The sequence below is a fragment of the Phaethon aethereus genome (genome assembly GCF_964289735.1).
Source record: "Phaethon aethereus genome assembly, chromosome: 6".
Lineage (NCBI taxonomy): Eukaryota > Metazoa > Chordata > Aves > Phaethontiformes > Phaethontidae > Phaethon > Phaethon aethereus.
The window spans coordinates 27,392,091-27,418,907 of record NC_138580.1 but is presented as its reverse complement, the minus strand read 5'-3'; the positions used below and the strand labels follow the sequence as shown (position 1 = coordinate 27,418,907).

The 26,817-nt window shown below is 38.0% G+C and overlaps 1 protein-coding gene across 1 annotated transcript in view; it reads right to left on the bottom strand.

Annotated features, from left to right (window-relative positions):
* ITGA4 (integrin subunit alpha 4) overlaps positions 1-26,817 on the bottom strand; it is a gene marked incomplete at both ends in the record, with an annotated part of 36,400 nt that overhangs the window by 5,022 nt on the left and 4,561 nt on the right. The window contains 18 exons of the mRNA XM_082001816.1: positions 155-234; positions 677-775; positions 1,513-1,663; positions 4,403-4,479; positions 5,790-5,939; positions 9,106-9,260; positions 10,868-11,022; positions 11,386-11,431; positions 12,774-12,864; positions 13,228-13,322; positions 16,147-16,258; positions 17,276-17,413; positions 17,506-17,565; positions 17,898-17,983; positions 21,440-21,569; positions 22,234-22,301; positions 23,619-23,748; positions 23,845-23,951. Of these exons, the coding sequence (XP_081857942.1) occupies positions 155-234; positions 677-775; positions 1,513-1,663; positions 4,403-4,479; positions 5,790-5,939; positions 9,106-9,260; positions 10,868-11,022; positions 11,386-11,431; positions 12,774-12,864; positions 13,228-13,322; positions 16,147-16,258; positions 17,276-17,413; positions 17,506-17,565; positions 17,898-17,983; positions 21,440-21,569; positions 22,234-22,301; positions 23,619-23,748; positions 23,845-23,951 (1,930 nt within the window). The remainder of the gene's footprint in view (positions 1-154; positions 235-676; positions 776-1,512; positions 1,664-4,402; positions 4,480-5,789; positions 5,940-9,105; positions 9,261-10,867; positions 11,023-11,385; positions 11,432-12,773; positions 12,865-13,227; positions 13,323-16,146; positions 16,259-17,275; positions 17,414-17,505; positions 17,566-17,897; positions 17,984-21,439; positions 21,570-22,233; positions 22,302-23,618; positions 23,749-23,844; positions 23,952-26,817) is intronic.

The window sequence follows — 26,817 nt, the reverse complement described above, 5'->3', positions numbered from 1 at the left end:
TTATATGGGGTTTTTTTGTAATTTCCCTTTCTCTACAGATTTGCAACCAATGTGCTTTCTTGCAGTTGTGCTTTGCTAAGTCTTTCCACTGTTTCCTGTTCTGTTTTCCAAAGCTAATAATATTTTTCATCGAGCAATTTTTATTAGACTTTACCAGGTAGCGTTAATGATGATGTTGAGGTCATCTTCTGCTCTGGTAAATGAGCTTGCATCCAAGAGGAAACTAAAATCCAGCTGTAGAACATATAAAATTTTCTTTATATCAGATGATAGTATGTCTTAACATAGTTTAAATAAGTTTAATAAAATATTTTTATTTAGAATTTCCTGCTTCAAAGAAATTCAGAACTAAGAAAATACTTGCTTTTTGTGTCTCTTACTCCCTTTCTATAGACCTAACACATTTGTTCATAGCCTTAGTCAGCTCACTTGTCTCGGAAGCCAAGCACAAGCAGTTGACGCATAACACAAACAATGTTGTACCTTAATGAATTATTCCAGAGAGTGTGTAAGCAACTAGTTTTAAAAGTAGCAGAAGGATTCAGATACCAACATGATAAAAGATGTTAGCTGGGAATGAAGGGAAGATTCTGAAAAACAAAGGATTTTTCCCCCTGAAAATCCTCATAACATATTTAGGGTGTTTTTAAAGTTAGGAGCTTCATACATAGCTTACCTTTGATTTTTGATCTACGTATAAATAACCAACACTGCACTCAAGTTTCACGGCATTAATTTCTTTGTCTAGTACTTCACAATGTATCTGTTTTTCTTCCTAAAATAAAGGACAAATTATTAATGATTAAAATAAAACTGCTTTTTTCAGACATTTCAAATTACATGCACACACTGAAATTGGGTTGTTTATATTTCCCTGAACTAGGTGTTCATTATTTCACTGATGCAAATATACAGAACAATGATATTATTTGTGACTACTTTAATGTATCCTTATATTGATTACTGTATCCTGTTACTTCATCCTGTTTGCTAATAGTGAAGCTAAGGTGTATGCACCAGACCCAAGCCCACCCAAGTTTAAAGCCAGCCTCTGAAAGGTGTCAGCGGGATTCTACACGGAGAGCAGTTATTTTAAAAAGGCAGAAAGAGAAAACAGTTAGATTTGTGACTTCTTCCTAAGACTATGTATCTGTGAAAAAGAGCAGATTCAATGAGGTCTTCATGATCACTGAAAATGTCATCATCAGACAAAAAGTAGCAGTAACATCCTGAAATACATTTAGAAACCTCTTTTTTTAATTTTTGTTTTTACCATCACATCCTGTTATTGAAATGATTTAAGTGACCTGTACTGATTAAATTGCACACGGTTTAGGTAGCTAGAAGTCTGAGAACTTAAAAACTGGAGTTGTGTCAGCTTGTTTGGTGTGTGCGTGTAGGTTTTCAGTATCTAAAGAAACTCAACAATCCATTAACACAATTTGAAAAATGTCTGGCTGAGAAAGAAAAATATCAAACGATTACAGTTCAACACATTTTTTTTGTTCTTACCAGTTCTAAAACTCGGATGAAATAAAGACCTTTAGGGATTTGAATGTGGAGGACAGTTTCATATGCATCATCTCCAACATTGAGCAGAGAAATGTTCAACAATAAAGTCTTCATACTTCCAACAGCGAGATATGTTTTCTTATCATGAGGCCTATAAAAATAATTATCATAATACAGGTGAAAAGTAATTCTATATATAGCTCATATGCAAAAATTTTCCACCAGTGCTCTTTTAGTTAACTTCACGTAGTTCTGGCAAAGCTCAGCTCAAGATCATTGGGAAAGCTTTTACTCAGTCCTGTAACTGAAGGTACTACACCAGTTACATGACAGTCAACCCCAGAATTGTACTTTTTAAGGCCTGAGGTTATTAATGTGAGAGCAAGAAAACTGTTATCAGACCAGTCATGCTTCTGGCTTTTACACGATAGGTCCTTTCCTTTACAGACAAGAATAGCAATGTGCGACTGGTACAGTATTTTCAGACATTATTTCAAAATTCTCTCTTTGTACCCTAAGTACAGGATTGAGTTAATACGAAACAGGTCACAAAGAGGGCAAGCGAACATGCCTATCTCATGATCTATGCAATGTTCTATAATCATGTTACAAGTACGGACACCCTATGGGGGGCTAAAAGTAAACTTCAGCTTGACATTAAAGTTTAATTAAGACTTGTAGAAAGGCTGCCTAGAAATAGACATTTATCAGATATTCTGGCTTGAAACCAAAGCATTAGTCACAGAACACCTTTGGGAAAGAAGCTGGCACTTAGAAAAGCAACAGAAGGTAAAAGCACTGCATAAGCAGATAGGCTCCAAGACAAAAGCGAATTAAAGAAAAACACAACGTTAACATTTCAGTAGCTTGATTAAATTTAGGTTAAATTTTAAAGTTGCTTTACTAGTTATGTAAACTTTACTGTTCAGTCCTCTTACATGCATTAAAGCCAAGCTCATTAACAAGATGCTGTCACAAAGATGCCTCCCAGCTTAACACACAAGTACACAAAAGCACCAGGTGCACATCTGGGACTACAACAAAGCTGAACTAGAGTTTTTCCCTGGTAATCGTATTTCATTCTTCATTAAAAAATGCATGATGCAGACTAGACATTTACAGAGCAGGCCAAAATCTAAGCAATTCAAACAAAACATGATAGCGTATACGCGAAGACTCGTAACTCAGTAAGTAAAGCATTACACTGACACCCCTATTTGATTTCATTCTTTTAAGGCTAAAAGTGTTTGCTTTGTTTTTCAAGGATAACAAATGCATTCTGTCTAGACAAAATAAATTGACTCTTCACAGCTAACTAGTTTTTAATAGAGATTCTAGGGGCACAATGTAATTTAAGGTGATGCTTCACACTTTATCAAGATATTTAGCCTATTTATTTACAGTGAAAATCTACTACTGGTACCTAATGCCAAGCAGGTATGTTGTAATCTGTTTTCTGTTCTCAGAGCATTGAAGTACTTGCTAAACTGCACTGCTAATGTCACAAATGGAAATGCTGCACAATCTTTCTTTCCTTCTGAAAAGTTTATGATTGTTCAAATAAAATAACCTTCAAGCCTGAGACTCATGCTACAGGCCATGCATTAAAGTAGGCAGAAAGATCTTTTTTTGTCTTATTCTGAAATCTGTGAAGATGAAAAAGCTTGCGCTCAGGATCACACACACATGTGAATAATCAGCGTTATGTGACTGTCATCATCTTTTGGTGTCGTTTTAGGTGGTTCAACCTGGCATCTCGATTAAAGTAGAATCAATTTTAAAAGTGGTAAATTACACAATAAAATCCAGGTCACACACAAAATACCTAACCAGCTGAGATTCACAACAGGTACAGTTTCTCTTTTTGCACAGCAGCAATCCGTATTTCTTGCTTTGAAGTATAATATAGAATAAAAAAAAAGGTTGTGATGATAAAATGTAACTTAAAAATCATATAATTAAAATCCATTCTGAAGAGAAACAATGGTACATGGCTTAAAACTTTGCAAAGGTGATGCTAAATAGAAGTATATCTCAAAGTATTGCTTGGTGTGATGCAGATTCTGCAAGACAATAATAATTGTATTCAAATACTTTGAAAGTGCATTAATCACCCTGCATAATAATAGGGTTTAAACATGATACCTAATTGGAAGGAGTGGGAAAAACTGAAACTTGCTAAATGGTATATAAAAAAAAAATTTAGGGATATAAATAAAAAAAAAAAATCACAAAACAAAATTAATTTTGGAAAACGCAAGTTAATTCATGTAGGGAAAAGAAGTCTAAACCTCACATAACACTCAACCATCTGGTGTCTCAATCAGCAGTGTAAAACTGAAGATGTAATATTCTTCAGTAAATGAGGAAAAACAGCCACTTAATTATTTTAAAATTGAAATAATAAATATAACAGTGTCGTAGCACAAAACTGAAGTATCTTCTTTGTACCAGCGCAAGTACAGTATAAGAGCGGCAGAAATGATTGATAGCTTGTGAGTTTAACTAGTTACGATGCCTAAGGGTTGAGTATGCATTGTGCACTGTATCTTAGCCCAGTTACATATGAAGTATAGAATACAAGTTTACCTTTTTTGTCAAGAAGTTATCTTTTATGAGCTGTAAAGTCTTCTAATTATGCAAGAACAGTTCTTCAATTATGTACATTTCTGTTACATTTCTGTTACATTTCCTAGAAGATTTACAATTTAAAAATATTCTTCAACTAAACACAGGTTTAGTCCTTTTATTTTCTCAGGGAGTCCAGAGTCTACTTTTGCAAACTAATGTTCTTAACACACAAAAGATTAAGGAGTAATTTAGATAAAATCTTACTGGACCTCCTTCAAAAAAAAAAAAAAAAAAAAAATCAAAGCCATGTTATACTTACTTTGGAAAAACAACTTTTCCAGAAACTCTCAAGTCAGCAGAACAATTTTCTTGGGAGCAAAATCTTGCAAAAACAAACTATAAAAGACAAATTTAAAAAAGCACTTTAGTGTGGTATGCATATTATAGCAAGTAAAAGTATTTCCCAGGAAAGAAACCTGTCACCTTGTTACCAAGTATCTGGAATTGGCTAATAGCTCTCGCTCCTAAAAACAACTCCATCATGCTATGGATTTGCTGTTTTCCAAACACGCTCTGCGCACTCAGAATAACAACACAGAGGCGTTCCGGACTCAGTCTCTCACAGTTAAACCAGCGGGGGGTAGCTTCAGCTATGTTTTAAAAAGTAGTTTTAAACGTAAAAGCAGTTTTAAAAAAAGTAGTTTTAAAACGTAAGAAGGGCAGAGTGTTTTAGAGGTCCAAAACTGAGGTCTCTGCAGTCTCTCCTATGATGCAGCACATTAACTTTTGCAAGAGAGTTTCATTACACAAACATTACTTGTCATACTGCTAGTAAGGTTTGATGAGAATAGAGACACCATGAGTTGCATATGTCCATGCCTTGGTCATCAGTATGCTATAGAGTGCATTTATGTCACTATAGTAACACCACCCTCTTTCTCTCTAACTCTGCGGTTTCTAAAACAAAATTTTGAATGAAGATGAAGAGAAAAAGCATACTATTTAAAAGAAACTTTTATGTATCTCTGAGTTCTGATAGCCAACTGTATCTGAGTTACATGAAGCTTACTGCTTGTGAAAAGTCATAATATGTTTATGACCATTTCATAGTTAAAAATTCAGAGCATCCTGACTGTTGCTTAACTCAGAATAAAAGTCTATTAACTCTTAAGTTTTTTTGGTGAAGAAAGTTAATTTCATATTCATTTAAGAATACAGACTTTGTTTTTGAAAACCTGCAATACCTTCACAGAACTGGTATTTCAGCAACATCGTTGAAACACTTCAAGATTAATACCAACATGATTATTGTGTACTTAACACAGAATTAATTTTAAAGAACAGTTTTATACTAGTGACTCATCCTGTGTAGGTGAAAAAGAATGAGTATTTCAAAGAGTGAATTTCATACCTGTGTGTTCTGAGGTATATTTATATGTTCTTGCAAGTTCTCTACATATACCTCTTTTTCTTTTTTTTTAAATGATAATACAAATTTTATACCCGTTCTGCAAAGGTATTTTAAGGGAAAAATCAGGCATTTTTTAGCACGCTTATTAATATATTTATTAATGAAGATCAAGCACTAGGTGCTGGTCTGGAAAATGCATTCCTTCACATGCTATGGATGTGTGAAGCTTTTTTTTCATTGAAGATTAAAACGTATTTACTTAGTGCATTTGAAGAAAGAGGACTCATACACTGACCTTGCTTTTTATAACATCTTTTTCTTTCCTCCGTTGAAGAACAGGTTGAAGTGGTGAAAATTCTTGAGCATTTCTTTTCCGTAGAATATGATGGCCCAGATGATAACTTGCTTCAACATGTACAGGAGTCAAGATATCCCTTACATCTTTCTATGAAAATTTGAAACCTAATGAGTTAATCATATAAGACAAGACATGTATGCTTATGTTTTAAAGATTATATGGTGCCCTAGAACTAACTTAAACAGGAACACTTATTTTTTACATGTAAAATAATTTCATATGCCATATGGCTCCTACACTTTTCCAGACTGCTTTGTCTCTGAAAGAGGTAATCAGAAACGCAGAAAGGCATAATACGTGCAGTGACAGCATCAGGCATTTCCGAATGGAAGATTCTTTATTAAAAGAAGTCTTACTGAATAGTAAACCTATTTCTGTCAATAATACTGCCTTACACACATATGAAATGCTGTACTGTCCAAATAGGAAAAAAAAGTAAAAGTTGGCTGAAATGGGGAAAGTTAACCAGTGGGATAACGCCAGACAAAACCCATGGATATTTCTGTATGAAATCAAATGGAGTTCTCCCACAGTACCACTAAATCGGGTCACGACTGCATTTTATTTTTCTGCCTCTTTATTTCCTATTCTGTATTAAAAAGATTGAACTCCTCAATAAATGACCATTTTGTACATGAAGCCTTGACTGTGTAGGAATGTTGCAGATCAGAGCCCAAACTACCTACTTGTGAAAATCAAACAGCTTGAAGCACCGAGTACTAACAATAGCAAACCTGCCTGAATTATTCCCTAAGTGCAGGAGATAGACAGACGCTGATTGTCCCTCCACATGGCCACTACTTTAATTCTTACCTGCAAGCTTGCCAAATCACGTATTATCTAATTCATAATAATTTTGCACAAGGTCTTCTCTGCCTCTGCTTTATATTACTGCCATTATACTAATAAGCTATTAATTAGTCTTTACTCAAAATACATAAAATGTACATTGTCTCTTGCAAAGACTGTACCTGACAGACATTCACACTTAACTTCCGGAGCTTCATACAAGTACAGAAACCTTAGTGGGTGGAAGGAGATGCTTATAATGGTATTAATTAAGAATTAGAAAGAAAATTGAATTATATGGAGAAAAAAATACTAATGATAGACTATAGGAAGTGATGAGCCAAATAATATCCTTCCTCATACACAAGTACCTGCAGATGCTGGTACAGCAATCTGTACAAGGTCGGCTGTCAGTCAGATCTCTCTTAGCTTACAAAACACTTACTTCTAAGGGTAATTTGCCATTGCTCCTGTAAGTAACATTCACTTAGGTGCAACTATCAATTGAGATGCAGTAGATAACATAAGCTTTCCTTTCTACCCCAAAGCTTTATCATGAAGAATTGGCTTTTAACAGTGTCATAAACAAAAAAACAAGTAAAAGGAAAGAAGAAGAAAAATACATGGAAGACTTTTCCCCTGCATTTTTTTTTGTAGCTGTAGAAAGTTAAGTCTTATTTCCGAGCCTCTGTGTAGGATCAACTGCACCAGTCATCCTAATAGATGTTTGTTTCAAAAGGTCACAGAATTGCTACCTTGAGAATTTTAAAGAAAAGGCTAGGCAAACTAGTCCACTACTTTATTACCCTTGTTTCCTCTTACATCCGAATATTCCCTGTCCTTAGTATTTCTTTAAAGAATTCTTTTCTCCCTTGGATAAGGTCTTACAGGAACTAAGTCTGTTTTTTTCTGAGTTTAATAAAGCATGGTTCCTCTGTGTCTGCTAAGTTTTATTGTTGATTGTGGTTTAGGACTTCAAGTTCTTCCCATTTATTCTCCAAAATTTTCGTTGGAATAGGCAAGCTTCTAAGATGTTTGATAGACGGAATCACTTTTATACTTTCTTGTCTAGTGAACGGCCTTAAAAATATTATATCCTTGTCCTGATTGCAGTTGTGTTTACTTTCAAGACAGGTCCCTTATTCATCCTTCAGAGGGATACCTCACGCATGAATACGACAGTTCATCTCCTCCTGGGCAACAGTGACTTTAAGGCTACTATTGGAGTTCGGGTCTTACTGACTAGATTCTTACTAACTTCTTTCCAAGTCAGTACCATCCTCAGTTTCAAAGCATAGTTGCTGTTGGATCAAACTCTGCTTCTGGAGAAACTAACAGCCAATTTCCTCCTGCTGAGTAGCTGGTTCCATCTCTATTATTGGCGTTGGTACAGGCCTCCCTGGCAAGCTGGCACCTTGCAGGTCTCCAGAAGCCTCCTGCTGAACACCCACTTGCACTTCTACCTCTGTGGCTTCTCTGAAGCACTTCTACCAGCAGATCCCTTCAGAGAGAGAGAACTGTAACCACGTTCACTACTGATCTGGTCCCAGATTCATGTTGATAGGTCCAGGAAAAAGACGTATCTATGCAGGCTTCACTTTTGCGAGCAGAGGAGTAGAGAGATGACTTTGTCAGCACACTGCACATTCTTCATATTGTTCAGCTCTAAATTCATTCATGAAACTCTGGTGAGTGCTCTTCCTACCGCTTTTCTACCTCTTGATTCTCTGAGTATTTCCCTTGGTGAGCGCTGCATCCCTTGCAGGAAAAAAAAATCAAACAATTGCAACCAAGTTCTTCTTCACGCCCTGCTAGCCTTTGGCTCCTTGCAACAAATCCACAAAACAGACCACACGATAAACCTCAAGCTACAGACTCTTCTAGAAATCGCCTTCATTTCACTTCCTATGGATCAGGAATGGGTTCTTATCAGGTGAATCTACCTCATCTACTTACAGTAAAAAGGGGCCCAAGACCATATATGTGTTCTTTGAAATAGTGACAAACGACAAAACATAATAAACATTTCCTCTGTGTAATTACAAGTTTAAAGATTTTGCATTAAGGAGTGCATAGGAAAATTCCATCAGAAATGTTCAGCAGAAAATATATGTTATACCATATCTTCTTGGTTGCTCCAAGCCAGCCTCAATCTATGATCTGTCATCCATAAAAAAGGGTGAAAAACATGTCAAGAATGTTCATGTCCTACTTCCTCATGGTAATGACTATTATTATGTACATTCTCACTGACATAAGAGATGGCAGACCCACTGACTTCCCACAGAAAGCTGAGAAAGCATCAGAATTAAAATGTATTAACTGTGGAAGGTATGAACACAAATATTTTACTTCCAAAATGATGTGATGCAATTGTAAACAAAATAGGTTCTTTTGCAGCAGGTGTGCTTTTCGAAGGATAACGAAGGATTTACAGGGCAATACATACTGATAATTACATTACCCTCATAAATGCTGGATGTTCTTTGCAGGCAATATTCTTGCTGTAAATCTTTACATTTCCGGAGATTGTATCAGATGTTCCATTGGAGGAAAAATAAAATCTTGCTTGTGTGTCCACTTTTCTGTTCATGTCAACACTCAGATTATAAAGTAGTACTGCAAAATACAACCCAGGGAAAAGAAAAGTTATAAAAACTTTAAGTGTTATAATTTACATTAATTTATGATAGAAATTACATCTTCTCACTCACCTCCTTAAGTATGTTCTATAATACCCATTTTGAAATGCTCCACTTAAAAATTCTCCAACATAAATCCATACCTAACAAAAGCTTCTAGCCCTCTGAAAACTGACTGCATCATGACTGATGCCTGGATATATGCTTTCACATCAGGGACAGTTTTGCCAAGCTATATTTATAGTTTTCTACCAGAATCTATTTAGAGAAAACTCACTTCAGTTACGTACAGGGCTGACATTAAATTTCAACAAAGAGTTAAGTCAACAGACACTGACAAATATTAACTTCACAGTTTTTTCTGTTTAAGGTAACATGAATTGCTATGATAACAAATTGCAATAAGTTTCAGAGCGTTACTGATCTATTACTTCTTAATCTCTGCCAAAAGTTAGGATATCCAGGATTTCCTCTAGTAGTTTTTTCTATTTAAGTTGAAGAGTGGTATGTCCAAATCCAGCAAGGGTAATCCAGTTTGCTCATCTTTCACAAAAAATACGAATTTCAAAAGAGCTGAACTTGAAACTTTACAGTTCATCATTAGATTTGTTCTCTGTAATATGTTCCTAAAGGGTGTCATACATTCTCATATGGAAGATTTAAGCAACAGCAGGGCTGTTTGCAGTTCACAAATAGCACGTGACAAGTAGGTTAAAAGCACCCAGGCAATACAGTCAAATTTAGGCAGTAAATTATTTTAAGTAAGTTCACCATGAATATTCCCTCCAACAGATATTGCTTCAAGCAATGGCAGTTTTTGCCAAAAGCAAAATATGCATTCTATAAAATACAAGATATATTTTTCAGTATTTTTGATGGGACTCCCTCTCTTTCATACAATGTTCCATAACGGTACGATCAGGTGCTTGGGCTGCTTTGTGAAGGGAATGTCTTTTCTCTATGGCTAAGTGGAAGACTGCATCCTCCAGCAGTCCCATACGGCTTGGTCCATGTCTGGGAGGACTGCGACATCCGAATATCATGCTGAACAATCCATTTGATTCTACGTCAAGAAAAGACATTCACCCACCATTAATTCCCTACCTAATTGCAAAGCAACAGCCCAGACATTTGCATGTGGACGGTTCAGACGAACTTGACAGACACTCATGTTGGGCCCTGTGCAAAACAGAATGTGGTCCCTGGGCAACTACGTAAAAGAAAGTGTTCACAGAGCAAGTGCAGTCTGTTTCTTTGTGAACCCTAACGGCATGCTCTCTCATTCAAAACCCTGTCAAAATGACGGATCTAGTTGTCACGATGCTATGAAAGGGACCACCTGAAATGGCATCATTACAATGTAGTTCGAAAGTGCGAATCTAATCACACCGCTGTTCGGTAAGTTAATTCAGGTACCAGAATTAGCCTACGATGGTACTGGTTTAGTACTGCTGCAAAACCCAGGTGAAAATATTACTAAATGGTTGTGCACAGCCCTCCTGAACTCTGAGGAATAGCACTATTCTGTAAATAAGTGCATTTAAAATGAATACAGATACTGGAATTTTTTTCCAAGTAGCTTACCAATATAACCAGGTACTTCTCGTCCTGTATAGGTAAAGCATATCTTCAGATTCATACAGATGGAAGGCTGGTCATTTTCCATGCAGTTTAAATTAGTTCGATTTATTGAATTAGGATGTTGTAAAGAAGCTTCAACAATTATCACTGGTTTTGTTCTGAGAACAGAAATCAGTTAACATTCACAAAACACTTCAGAATTAGCTTACAGAATCTCTGACAGAATCAATTTTTATGCTTTATAATTATCATTTTTTAAACTATCTAGATTTTTCAGAATCCAAATAGTTGTATGCACATTATTTGTTGCCTCGAGAAGTTTCAGAATGGTATTTTCTTTTTCTTCAAGGTGTTTACTTAAATGTTTCAGTTGTAGAGCATTCTAGAGCCTAATGAGTAAAGTTCAAGACACCAAGAATCATATCATGAGGTTAAAATATACTACTAAGCTTTATTAAATTACATTAGAAATACAGTTACATTTTATGGTCTTTAAAAGCACTGAAATGTAGCAATCTCACCTCAACACCACAGCAGAATCAGAGAGAAATGCACCAACTGCTACATCTGTACAATAAAAAAAAAAAAAAAAAAAAAAAGAGATCGATAAGCATAGTTTGTCACAGGAATGACTTCTCAGGTACAAGCATTTTATAGCATATTCACTTTTTGGTCAGCATTGGAACACTATATGCCCTTTATTTATTAGAAGGCTTATGCTAATATTCAAAGGTGTTCTTCTCCGTCTAGAAAATGATTCCTCAAATACTCGTCCACTGTCCTGTGTGCTAATTTGCTGGACTTGCGGATACTGGTAATGTGATGATCTGATTTCTATTCCACGTTTAAGTGGCTGATACTGATGGACAAGTCAGCTAAATAGGAGGTACCTGCCTTCTTTTTAATCCAAAAATGCAATATTGCTATAAGCACACACACATAAACGATTCAGTTATATATATTACTATGTATATTATATGAATGAAAGTATACATAGATAGAAAAAAAAATCTTTTATTTATTCCAAACTAACTGAAAACTATTCATGCAAGAAGGAAAGAAATACACACAGTATATACACCTCTCAAATGAGGTAGCAAAAGCGAATCGTCAGATGAGTCTAAATGATACAAGGGTCCGAGGATGCAACTCCCAAATCAGTAAGCAACAGGTAACCTGACAGCAGACTACTTGTACACTGCCTCTTAGCCCAGCATTACAAATTAACCTGGATTAACTTTTCTGTTGGCAGAGCCAGAACATACAACGTGCAGTTCACCATAACTTTAAGCTTTTACACCCACAGGGGCAGGACAGGCAACACCTGACCTGATACAACGCTTAACTGCATAATGTCAAAATATTTGAAAATACATATAGAACAAGTATATACTTGGAACCAGCTACATTGTTTTACACCAGATTAGCACTTCTGTGTCATGCCCTCAAGAACTCCACAACAGCCTTAATCCAATGCCGTGAGCCCTGGCTCAGGTTAGTGTATTGTTCACACAGACCGAGAGTCACGGAGCTCAGTGAAGACCCGTACGATTTTTAGGTTAGCACACCAGTCTGGACAGCAAACGTGCTTCCAGTGCCCAAACTAGTTCGTGGTGACATTAGCAGATGAGATGGCTGCCATAGAAATAAAAATTACGTTTTTCTTCCTCTTGTGCACTATGATCTTACATCATTCTCAGTTCCTTAAATAATAGATGACCATAAAAACTGATTGCTTGGCCTCAGCTTTACCTCCACCCCCCGCCCCCTTCCCAAAGTGCAAGATGTGACATGTCATCTTAATAACAGATTTTTCTTCTCTTAAAAGTAACAAGTAGCATGGTAGGGTTCTTCCCTATGAACCTCTACTCTTTTAAAAATGAAAAATAAACAGAATTGTTTAATTCACCTTGATAACCATTGTTATCTGCATCAATGCCACTTGCTATGGATTGTCCAAACATGCTTAAAGAATTACTGACTTGATGTCCTTGTATTCTCTGAGGAGGAAAAAAACAGAAGAGAAAATTATTCTTGTAAAGCTAATCTTTGAATTAACAATATCCAATGAAAAATGTTAGCACAGCCGTCCTGCTGCTGAAGGCAGTTACATGCTTAGCTGTGAAAGTATACCTCTGAAAGTAATATTAATTACTACAAACGTTATGTCCCATAAATCCTGTTTGAGGCCTCCGGTTTATTTTTCTGTTACAGGTTATATTATGAGTGAAAATCATAGACTATGGAAAAAATTTCTGAAGTCTTTTACAGTACCTCAGATGGTCTGAGTATTAAATGAACGGAAAACCCTCTCGAAATTAAACTTAATTTTTTTCTGGATTATTTTTCACTGAAAAGCATACCTGTGAAAATGATGGCGTTATTCCATCTTCCCTGCCATTGTATATATAAATAACCCCTTTTAAATTATCTTCTTGTGGAGCCCCAATTGCTACATCTGTGGAAAAACAATTTAACCCTAATCAGTTGACTAGGAAACATGAACAAGGAAGAGTTAAAGAAAACCAAATCGTGACGCATGCAATGCCGGACCAAATTTATTTGACTGAATTGAAAAGAAGTGCTGAAGACAGATATAAAGCAAACAGAAGCAATACAGACCAGCTCAGTAATCCAACTCTGCCTTAAGCACTCTGTTTCTGGGCCAAATACAGCCATTTTGTTCAAGACAAAGTCTCTTCCTACCAATACTGAATTTGACCCTTAAGAGGTTAAGAGGTTATCAAGGAGAATAGACAAAATGACTATGATCTTTTTAAAAAAAGCAAAAAAAAAGAAAAAAAAAAAAAAAGCCTTGTATTCATGGAATTTCCCATACCCTGTTATTACAACATGGATTAAATCATTGGGACGCAAGAAGTACTCTTATTACGCTGCCTGCAATGAACCATTTATTCTTCTATGCAATGTCCTTACCAGTTGATAACAGGCTTGAGCGGGATTTAACACGGAAATGAAGGTAGCTGGTTTGTACGAAGGGATAGATTTTATGCCTAGATCATTTAATCCCAGAGGGCTGTGGTGACAAAAATCAACCAACTCACCCACCCTCAACAGTCCTTATCAAAAAGCCCCGTGGTTCCAAGAGCCAGAGGTTGTTAACCAAAAAGTGGAGGTGGGGAGGGGGAGATGAATTACATCATCTTGAAAGTCACTACTATAAATTAATAACTGTGAACTTCATCACAAATAAGCAAAACTGAACTATCTGCAGATCAGAAATACTGGGTGCTGCACCAAACCAAAAGCACAAGAAAATCAAAGCTCTGACAAGTTGGTTTAACTGAACAATTCTCTGATTGAATCCATACTTTGGTGACTAGAACACATAAAATATGTTATGTCTCTCTACTGGTGAGGTGAAAATAGCACAGCCAAGTTGTGCTAATTAAAATTACACATATGTGCTTGAGGAGGTCAGGTTCTACACCAACACGCACGCCATTATCTTCACTGCGCTGATGCTGACAGTTTAGATCATTGAAGAAGTTGGTTCTGCTGGGCTTTTTTATTACTTACTACAGACAAATGGTCTCAAACATCCAGTTTCTCTTATACTTTGCTTCCAGCTGTTTTTCTGACAAAATTTCTTTTCCTGCTGCCACTCTCAATATTGCCTCCAATATTTTTCTTTCCAGTGTTTTTGCTCCTTTCAGAAGCTAATCCCCTTGTTTGCGACGCCTCCCTCTGCAGCTTCAGGATGCCCGTTTTACATTATATTCCATGTCACACATCTGCTTTGCTATGCTGCTATTAATTTGATTTTACTTCTCTGTTCCCCAGCCCTACATTTGGATATGGTTTTCCTTTGCAGTTTGCAAATGTTTTGGGGCAAAACCTGAAACTTGTGTATAAAATTGGGAAGGTAATGTGAAACAGGAGAAATGAAATTTAACAAGAGTTTGAGGAACAGGTACCAAAGGAGAAAAGAAAAGAAAGACTACTTTATACAAAAGGAGACCAGGTAAAAAGAATGACTGTTCCAAGCTTTGCAGGTTATGGAACAGGACTAGGAACACGCACCAAAGGGAAGAGTGAAAGAAGAACCCTGGATGGTAACTGCAAATAAAAAGGGTAATGCAGAAGTGTGAAGAAAGATTTGGACTTGGTAAAGATACAGCCCAGAAAAAGCTGCCATTTTTTGCACAAAGGACATTAGTTCCCTGCATACAGTCCAAGTTTTGGATGATGGAAAAACTAAAACCGTTTATGAGTTGTTGAACAGTAGAAAATGCCTGTTGTATTTTTATCCTGCCCCTACGGAGCCTGTTGTGCCTGCCCTTCTGCTGCAGGGGAACACATGCCAGTTTTTCAGACAGGAATACTGGCCATTCCTATTTGTTTGAAACCATGACAAGATGAATGAAGCCACTGGGCCAGGTACCCTCTGCTTGTCTTCAGTCTAGCTGGAGGCCTCTCCCAGTTGGCTGTCTTTTTGCAAGCTACCTAGACAGCCAGTGAATGGTCTTCAAAAGGAAAGAAGCTGAGAAGCCTTTCAATGTCTGTTACTCTTATGCTTATTACAGAAGTTACACACAAGCCTGTCGACTGAATCTCTCTGCCCTCTGAGCAGGTTCCACCTGAAAAACATCAGGCCACGTATTTGGAGAGTGTTTCAGCCTGGGCAGTGAGGAAGGAAGGGAGGATAATCTCAGTTTCTGTTTAGGCATCTAACTTTATGTGCCTCAAATAGCGGCAAGAAAAATCTCCCTCAGAGCCCCATTAACATTTTGAATTCACTATCGGGGCATGGTCACCTAAGTCCTTTCCCGTGTTCTCCATCCTAGCCCCACTGGGAGCCTGTGCTATGCAATTCATGAGTCACCTGAGAGCTTGAGTGGGAAGTAGTCCCACAATAGTCTCCCAACTTGCAGGTTGTTTTCGATATCCCCGTGTGTTTAATACTTCCTATTGGTGACACACAAGCAGATCTTGACTCAACGTGTAATTTTTACGATGTTACAAAATCGCCACATTGATCCCCAACTGCTGTCTCAGATGTCTAAAATGGCATTAGGGATTCCACTTGAGGTCCAGCACCCAAAGATACAGACTATGTTATCACCTTATGTGCATGCTCTTTTTTGAAGTGACAGAACCTAATCTCTTGTGAAACAGCTACATTTCAAATCAGCAGCCTGGAAAAGAAAGGTTAGGTCACCAGCTGAAAGTCTTCTCAGACTTCCATATTCCTGCTGCTTATCGTGACAGTCCGCTGCTCAGAGAGAATTAAACCCAAGGGGTTTTCTTTATATACTTACCTTCAAAACCATCATTATCAATGTCTCCTAGATTGGCTATGGACTCTCCAAACCTGGCTGCATATGAGTCACTCCCACTGAGCTCTATGTTCAGTTCTACCATCTTTGCATCCTGAAGGAAAACAGAGTCAATGGCACATTAACAGAGCATCTTCCAGGTGAGCTGGAATATTACTCAAAATGGTAAAACTGCCTTGGACACCAACATATAATCCTGCTGAACTCCTTGGTGCAGAAGCGAGCCTTATCAAAGATATTTAACAGTATTTAGTATAAGAATAATAAAGAGTAAGAAAGTCGTTCTTTAAGAAAGAGAACAGCAATGTGTTCCCATAGCAAACACCTGTGAACAGCAGCAGGCTTGTAACAGAACGCAGGGGCTTACTGGTCTGAGAAAACTGTGTTTGCTAAAAAGGCAGTAAACAGTAGCTGCTTCAAAGCTTGTGTGTGCCTTGGTTGTAGACATCCTGGAGTGACTTAGTTCTCTGTGAGGAACACGTTAAGCAAACGTTAATTGCAAGCATAGGAGAATAAGTATATATTAGTGTGGAGAGGAAAGAAGGGAAATAACATATGAAGATAAAATTTACAAAGCCAGACAAATCCAAAAGCTCACAAAAAATAGTGACTATCACTTCTGCTCCTTAAAAAGAATAAATGGAAGCTATTTCTGAGGCACAATCTGTCCAGTTACTTGATTTGCCAAACTGAGGATTATCAGTCTCTTTCCCGACTTGTACCACTAACCGTGTGAAAATGTTTCATTCCTTGTTCGTTTCTGAAGGGCTAAGTAAGTCGCTCTTCACATGCCAGTTCAGCGGTAAGCCTGGCGATGGAGGAGAGCTTGCAAAGAGGCTGTGGTGGCAGACTGTCACCACCTGAAGTTACTGTGAAAGAAAACCAGTCTGTCCTCAGCTCTCACACTAGCGTGAGTAACGACACATGACAGCTTATACAGCGAGCCTTCGCAGGTGTGCTACACAGTCCTGCTGGGATTGTCGTCACTGTTCTAGCCTCGTTCTTCCTACGTTCTGAAATATTGTACAATAGAAGAGAGGAATTCTCTTCTTCTTAACTTGTTATACTAGAATGACTGTGTTATCACGTGTTCCTAAGAGAAAATACTTACGGAACCTGAGTTGATATAGACATAAACTCTTCCTTCTTCTCTGATGGTACTGTACATCGGAGCACCAACTAGCAAGTCTGAGAGGCCATCCGAATTCAGGTCCACGGCGCAAACTGCAGCTCCAAAGTAAGAACCAAGCTGTGAGCAAACAAGAAATCACATTATTTCTGAATTTTGATGAAGACATAATGGAAGTTCTAAGGTGCAGAAAAGTAGCATGAAAGATTTACCTTTTTACCCCTTAGTTCAAACAGAATATTTAGTTGCTTCTCAATGCTAAAAATGTATGCCTGAAACAAGAAGAAAATGTAAGTGGAGTTCAGCAAACAGTAATTTGAAATAATTTCCTGTGGTTTCTCTACAGCATGTGCTAGAGAATCAGCAAAGCAACACACAATATCACAAGGTACAGCTATTTACTATTTCCTATCTGTACCTTTCTTTAACGCCATAGTTCAGAGCAATGTTACCTAGACTACCTTCCCTCATTCCTTCTTTGACTTTTCTCCCTGTGAGAAATCATATCTATGTGATACTTGTCTTTTACTTTAATCTAACTTGGAGAATCACGGGTGGGTATGTGGGGATATTCGTCAAACCAATAGTATAGCCAATCTCTTACTTTACCAGTCTGCTCCTGTTGGGGAGCCCCTCCAATTACTTCTGTGCTGGCTGATGTCAGAAAGTGTCCAGCTCCAACAGAGTATCCTGTAAGTTAGAAATGCACTATTCAATACTGGAAATGCTGTATAAAGAAAAAAAAAATGTGAGAGTGACTCGTAAAAGCTGTCAACACCATAAATTATCGCGAGCCTGACACTCAGACCTCATGCAGGTTAGCAATGAAAATGGAAAACAAAGTTTTTGAAATAAAAGCGAAAGGTCATTACAAACAGTAAGTTCCAGCAAGCAGAAGCAAGTGTCAGAAATATTCATTTCTTCCCGGGATCTCAATTATCCGCCATGCTTTAAAAGCTAATGAAATAAATTGCAAACACCTTCTATTAATGCACATTCTGCAATCGTTCAGGGAGTCCATTTTGTAATACAAACAAAAACGATCAGAACTCCACACAGTGCGATGTGGAAACGCTTGAGGCAATTGTTACTCTCTGACTATTGGTATAACTGGAAAAATGAAATATAGTGCTACATATCCATGCACACACACACAGAGCGTTGCGGGTACATCCACACGAAAGCGTCGGGAACAAACGGGAGCAAAAGCTTGGTTATGCCACAAGAATTGCATCAGCTTTTGTAGATGAACCCACGTAACAAAGCACTGCTGTATGTGCAGACAGCTCTTAACAAGCAGGACCACATTTTGGTGCAGTCGTCCAGCCACAGAACCGCAAACTGAAGGCGAACGCCTTGATCTGTCACCCTTACTCTTCCCAAAATACATGATGGCCAAGTTGAAACAGGGAAGACAGTTAACATATTCTGCTACTCTTGCATTTACTGAATGACTGTTGATTTTCACAGCATGCAGAGAAAACTGAAAAATCATCTTGGATCAGATGAGAACAAGCCTTAAATCCTTCATCTGTGAAGACAACTGTCTAGAATTCAAGTTCTCATTAAGCCAGCTTTTTCTTTTCCTATTTTAAGCTAAAAGAGGTGAACAAGGCAATTTATCATTTAAAGGTCAACACCTAGTTTTTGCTTATTCAACAAAAAACTAAGCTTAAGTCGATGAACCTTACTTTACCTCCTCTGACCTTTATTTCCTAGTTATTTTGCTTTTGCTGAAGTGTAAACGATGGTAATTCTAATAAACTTTAAAAAAAAAACAACAAACCCACCACAAACAAAAGACCAAAAAGCCAAACACACCCAAGAAAAGTACAGTCATCAGAGAGTCCTTCTTTTTATCGTGGTATAAAATCTTTGGCAGGGGGGAAACCACATAATTGACCCTTTAAATTTAAAGGCATAGTCAAATGAAATTTTATTTGCCACCCCAGAATTCTCTCCTCTTTACCATTAGTACGGTTTTTCAGTTTTCTGAAATGTCATTTGCCATTCTCAGATTCCTAAAAGAAACTGTGTATTACTTTGTGATTTCTTTAAGGCAGTTTGTTAAGTGCCTAAGGTTACTCTTTCATCAGGCCCAGCCGATTTGAAACACTTCTCTAATTCCTTTTAAAGAAGTCAGTTATTAATCTCCAAGTTACTCTGAAGTTGTCAAAGACATACTACCAAAAGTCATGTATTACCAGCTTCTCTTTCTAACTTCCTTCTTTATTTTAGTTGTCTGGTACTTGAACAGTTTGCTTTTTCCCGACTTCTGGAAAATGTTACAATACTTTTGCACACTCTTCCCACAATCTCAAATTTGTAAGTTATTCCTCTTTGACAATTTAATGAAAAATGTAAATAAAGAAGCCAAATTCTCAGTCCCCACCAGAAGAAGGATAGTGTAAATAGATAATTATGTGTGGTCATGTGCTTGAATTACACTCTGGTCCACCACTTGGTAAGGATATTTTTGTTCATTATTTAAGGGAGAAGCAAAGGTGGACTTAAAAAACCCCCACTTTGTTAACAGCATTAACCCTAAATAGATTTTGGCCTTAAAAAATGCCAAAGGTGGGACAGAACAGAAGCTGAGAAATGGAAGGCACCTTCACATTCTTTCAACCACATTATGTATTATTATGAGGGAACAAAGTGGAGGTGTAAGTAGCACGGAACAATGCAAGATTTAAGGTTTATCACAGCTACTGCTGTAGAGACACACAGGTGAGCCGATGGTCTCTTTCTTCACTTTCCTGTGGAAAAGGCAGGTTTAGAGGGCACATGGCTCTGCCGAGCCAGCATGCTGGCTGCCACAGTTGCACCAGGTCACTGGAGAAGTATTTGTGAAGCAAACTCCAGCTGATCTCAGGTCCTGGATGGTCAAGGGAACCAGAAGAGACCACACGTGTGCAGGAAGGCCGCCCCTGCACAGTCCTTAATGCAAGCTTTTACCCATTTGCCTGTATCTGGTTGTTGGCTACCTATCACTTGACTCATTCATTACAGAAATTCTCACTCTTATTCTTGGAGCAGAAATCTGGAATGAGCTTTTTTCCCCAGACAGGTACAATCTGTTTTCTGCTGATTGTTACTGGAAAGCTGGAGTAAGCATTCTCTGAAGTTTTTCATTTGTCCTAGAAAGGTTAGAAACGTTACTGGTTAACCACAGCGATCTGGGTGTCTGATCACCTTTTACCATCCAGCATCTCTTCTGCTTGACTTCCCTGCAGAGCCCAACTGCAGCCTTTGCAAGGCTCAGTACTGAATTCTGAAGTGTTAGCCACTTCGTATTTCATAATGTATGCCTGCTTCTTATTGCCAAAAGAGTGAAATCAGAAACAGGAAATGTTTATCCGCGTGAACCAGATGTATGAATGGGAAAATGCAAAAACCAGTGGTCACGGGCAAAAATATTCTTGCTCAGGAGTTCAGGAAGGACAGACGAGCTTTTCTTAGTGCCTAGTGAGAAAACTAAAGTTGCTGATAGTTCTTCGCATAAAACCGTACAAATTCTAGCACTAAATTCAGCTAATTACTTGGATATACATATATGAGTAGGAGTTTCATGGCTTTCTTCGCAGACATTCATAGATTAGGTTTGCCTTCTCATGTATCCAGACCAAGATATGGTTGGAATTAAAAAAAAAAAATTTAAAAAATCACAATTGGAGGCAAGCCTGTCTCTTAAGATCACAGCATATTTCCCCTTATTGACTTAATTGCAACTAAGACTTCTTTCCTTGCATCTTTCACTGTAACAAACTTTTCATATTTCTGTTATATGTCACATCACTACGTCTTTTGCTATGAAGGCCCTTGGCAGCATTTCAGACTTAACAGTGAAGTGTAAACCATTGCTAATCAGAATCATATCTCTACCTTCTAAATCAAGAAATAATAGAAACTCAATGGAGAGATGATAAAAACAGAAATGCAATGTTTGAGAAGCTTCCATGTAAAAAGAATGGAGAGGAAGCCTTATAATTAAATATTTAAGGAAATCAGAACACATCTTTAGAACCATCGCTTCTGGGATTAATAAAGAAATCATTGATAAACACTGTGCACTCACTTCAAGATCAGCTATTTAGCTAATTCTTTGATTTACATTTTTGTAAAGTATTAAATATTTTTAAGTACCTAGATAACTGCCAAATTTCACTTGGTTATTTGAATCTGTATAAGCATGGATTGTATTTGCAGTTGTATTGTACACAAAAACAGAACCAGTCCAATAAAATGATCCAGGGGCTCCCATTATAATTAAGTCCTAAAAGAAAAATAAAAAAAAGCCTTGTTATTCATATTTAAATATTCATGAAGATAAGCAAAGCAAGTCAAGTGCTTTTCTTTACATCTCCTGTGAACTCAATGAAATGCTACTGGAGATGCATCTGGCTCAGTAGTAGTGGATTACCACTAGATCACAGACATTTTTCAGACTTTCTAAAAACATGGTTATTAAAAACTTTGAGCTGTGAACAACTTGAGAGCAACAAACAGGATATTCTTTTCTCAAAAGAGTTTTTTAGAAATCATAATCTTAGGGTGAAACGGAGATTAAATAATACAGAATATTAATCTGTAAAGCAAGAAGGTAAGAGTTATTAGTGTTAACATCACATCAGAACAGATTACTTTAAAGAGAATAATAAAACTTCATACTTTGTCATATTCGTGCTCTTTTTTCCAGATGAAAAGTAACTTTGGATTTAGTAAGGTGTAAAAGTATTCTTGGGAATAAAAAGTGAAGTATTAGTTGCGTATTATCATGCAAGCCTTATCAAGATTCAATTAAAAAGAAATGTGAAAAGTCTGACTTTTCCCTCCCACAAAAAAAGTCAGTGTTAATGTTTACATTTACATAAACACTTATACACATATATGTAAGTATATATTTTTCTATGGAGAAGTTTGGTATCTTTAATACACACCTCAATGTAAAAACTAGACATTCCAGCCTGGCAAGATGCATGGTTTTCTCCAAACTTTCGCACATGATCTGGGAATGGGCAAGAAACATTAAAAAGGATGAGAAGCATGTAGTTTCAGAATTTGTTACCAGGTCTCCAACAGAAGCTGAGACAACTTAAAAACAGAACAAAACAATGTTGGTTTTCAGTTCTGTAACAAAACTAAAAACACTGGTTTTCACTGTATAGCCTTTAGCTTCAATATAGCGCTGTAACAAACTTGATCACAGCTGCCTTTGAAATCTTGTGACTTTAAAGGCTATACTTCTCCTTTTAACTTGTTCCATGAAAGCAATATGCCAAATGAAATAGCACGAATAGTTTGAGCAGCACAGATGGATAAGCTTAATTCTCCTCTTCCACTCTGTGTATAATTCAGGCATAATCTGATTGACAGGCTTATGTATCTTGATACGAGTTGCCCTGATGCTCCACTACGGCTTTGTAGGAAGGGCTTGTGTTATGGATACCTGAGACATACCGGTATCTATCGTCTTTAGCAGCTGTCTCTACATCCAACTCTGCCAGCTGTTTTTCCTGCTTTTCTTTGCTAACTGCCTCCCATCAGGGCTCCCCCTTCACCTCATCCATAGATGTATTCACCCAAATGCCATCGAAGATAAAAGCATGATTTCACCGATGCTTGTAAGGCTCCAAAGCCAGCAGCGGGACATTTGACAGCATTACTCTATCGGTCTGCGTGCAAAGGCCAGATTGGCAACTCTTCCTTGTATTGGCAAGGGGTAGGGTCACGAGATCATTCTCCTGGATGGGAGGGAGGTATGAAAGGGAAGGCAGGGATGGACTCCTTTGATAGCTTCAGGTCTTGACTCTTATTCTGCTCTTGCAGACCTCTGAGGAAGGACCACTAAAGTCTCACACCACAGCAGTGGCCTTGTCAGGAGGCAAGTTAGGAACAAGGACACACACTGTGTCAAGGAACTACAGCAGCTTTGTATCAAAGGCTAAGGAGTGGACGGCAAGAACCACTTGCAGGTATTACTGCTGCTCTGCTGTGAAGCACTCTCCTGCGCAGAGCAAACAAATGATAGAGTAAAGGAAGGAAGGACATCTGACATTTTTGAGAAGCACACATCCTTCGGTGATCCAGCCCAAGGAGCAAGTATTCTGATGCCTTGTTTAAACTACTTCTTTTGCCTCTTGAAAGCAGCTTTTCTTTAAAGTGATAAATGTCTTGCTAACAAATTTACATCATAAGTTGGGCTTGTGTGATCAGCACTCAATCTTCAAATCTTTGGCTGAAGAAAGCCTGCTCAGAGCAAACTCCACACCATATAATTATGTATCTTACCCTTCCCTGTAAAGGATCCAAGCATTCTGCTTACCTATATAGCATGGGCATATTCTTCTGCTCAGTTCAGTTCGAAAATCAGAAGAGACAGCAAAACAAATACCATATGGGAGCTTGTGTTCATTTTTTATGTAAAAGATATTTTTCCATCTATGCCCACAAGCCTATGGATAAAAAAAAAATATGGTGTTTGACACAGAAGCAAGAACGGTGAAGGCAGTCTGACAAACAGATGTGCAGTTCCAGCGGTTAATACATACAACGATAGATCCATTTTCTTTTGGCTGTCTCGACAAGCTGACACCCAGCCACTGATTGTCACGCTCTTCCAAACAAGTCTTCCCACAGTGCTCTCCATTGGGGTTGCCTAGGACACAAAGACCAATGCTCTGAACAGCGGGACAAGCTGAAGGGCCACGTGCTGAGTAACAGAAGCAGCCAAGAACCCTATGGGGAGACTGGAGTAACTCAGATTTGGTGGACCTGACCTCGGTCTCTGTCTTACACAGGCCATGTAGACTTTTCACTTTCTTCTTGAACAAAAGTACAATTGCACGTAGCCAAAGGGAGCACACTGGTTCTGAACATGATAGGTTGGCAGTAAGGATTTGCTTCTCCATCGTTATTGAAATGAAGACAGAAAGTGACATTACATTCAATCTGATGAAGGGCTGGCTTTGCAAGTGTTCTTCAGCCTAGAAGTTCGTAAGAAACACAAGTAATACCCCCGAGTACTGCCTAAAGCGAGCATCTCTCCAACCACATATTTATTGGTAGCAGACCTTAAAATGATCTCTACTGCAAATGGCTATCAAATGAAGGATGTATAACTGCAATCTCTACTGGGGATGTCAAACCACTCCGTATGCATGTCCTGTGTACTCCTTGCACTGTTGCAATTATTTAGCAGTAGCCCTCTTTTTTTTTTTCTTTAGGTGAGTTAATTTTAAAGCCTTAGAGAATATAGTGAGACTTCTTCTAACTCCCTGAAAAGGCTACCGTATTGCCAAGTTAGCAAATATTTGCATCCTTCTACAAAGCAGTAATGGTACACATGGTAAGGAAAAGCTACACATTTAGAAGTATTCTAAGTTATATAAAGCAAGATTTTCATTCATAAGATGGTCGTATGAATAAGCATTAATCAAATTGTTGAACCAGTACTTTCTATGCATCAGCATGACACAGTTTATGAAAAAACTTCTCATAAAATAAGGAAACACGTGATGTCATTTGAACAAGCTCTTTTGCATAATTTTTAAGACTTTCCCAGAGTCAATGCAGCTACTGGTGAGCCCGAAACTTTTGAGGTTTAAGGGGTTTCGTTACCCAGAAGAGGGCGCCAGGGCGGACGGCAGAGTACCGACGCTGCCCGCGACCGTGTCCGGGAGGAAAACGCATCCATCATCCCCCCAAAACCGTGCTCGCCCCAGAGCTGAAATGTATTACTGCCCAATGCATTAGAAAGTTCAAATAAATACACTCCTAATTTAGTGGACTTGTTGAATTCCTTTTACGGGGCATACAACTGCACAATATTCATTAAGTATGGAAACGGAATAAAGGGATAATACCCAGTCTACTTAGTAGCCAGGAGAAAGGATTGTGGGCTTTGCTACATATGTTCTCACAACCAGCGCTGACTTAAATGACTTTATACCTAGGATGTCATGGACTTTTTGAGATAAAATTCCAGATTAATGCAATCAAGATAATTCTTTATCACGTGTTAAGAAAATGTCAGAAGCAGCATTTGTAGGAATAAAACCCAACAACCATCCTTATTTCAGAGCTTGTTCCCTACTCTTTTGTGACAGGCCTATCAACTGACACTTGTCTGAAGAAGCTGCTGGAGCCTTGATTTCTTCTGCCTCCATACTGCCTCTCCACTTCTTTTTCCAAACATCACGCTTTCTCCCTGCTCCAATGGAAAGACCAGAGTAGTGCAGTCAGGAACCCCTCAACATACTGCAGAGAGGATGACACACCCTGCGCACTGCAACTGTATTCTACTTTCTTTCAAAAATAACATCCTTCACAGGGCCAAGAGGCATCTGACCCTCCTTCATCTCTTCTTTACCACTTCCTCCCCCATGTGCCTTTCCCTAAGACATCAAGGAAATAGTATGCAAAATCCAAGTAAACAGGAACCAGCCTTAGCACTCACAGTAACATCACATTCAATTGTCTTTGGGCCAAGAGATTTTATGTTACTGTAATTTAATAATTCCTGTAGGTCACCCGAGGAACAGTAATTAACAACATGTGGGCTCTTACTTCAAGACAAGCATGAAGTAAAATACCTTACTTTAAAAATCTACTAAAAAGAAGTTGATTTTTCTGCGGGCTGTCAGTTACTGAGGTTTAAGCAATAAGCTTCTGAATTCTCTTACTTGGCTAATGTCAGTGACATGAACTTCCGTGTACTGAATATATACCATTTTCAGACACAAGTCTGGAATTTAGTTTTGGAATTTAATTCTGGAGTTATGTCACGTAGAAGTCCTCACTTCCTAAGGGAGACATTTCCATGGTTTGCATGAATTAGAGAATGTTAATCTGATTGAAATCTCCTCAGAAAACAAAATTCCATTACACTCCCATGTGTAAGAATTAATCCTCCTTTAAATCACAAAAGGCACTTCTGGTAACTCCCTTCTAGCAATGTTCTCCATTCTTTTATGGCAATGATTTACCTGGGACTTGCTTTATAGTGTTTCTGTGTATGCATGCAGTGGGGATTATAGCGTAAGTGTATCCTCTGGATAGGATTTGCAGGAAATGGAGGAAGTGGAGAAGACCAGTGTCATAAATTTAGATCTCAAGAGGCTTTCTATCAGTAAGTCAAACAAGACCAGATAATGATGATGTGAAAGATAAGAGGAAGTTTTGCTCATCTTAACGCTTCATTCCTGTGCCTATTTCAGGGGTCCATAACAAGAAAAAACACCACTATTCCTTCATGCTCGTTGGATCGTATTGCCCTTTTCCTTGGCTACAGCATACCTTCTTGATTCAGGTTCACTTTGGCCCTCTGCTGACCTGCTGTCTTATGTCTCCTCTCTTTCTCTGACTGACAGGTATTAAACTACCTTGAAAATGATAGGCCTTTGTGGGTGAGAGAAGCACGAGCCTGACATCCCAGACACCATGATGAGCCCCTGCTCAGGGTATGACACTGTAAAAGATTTCTCAAAGGAGAAGAGAAAATGCTGTATTCTGCACAAGCAACG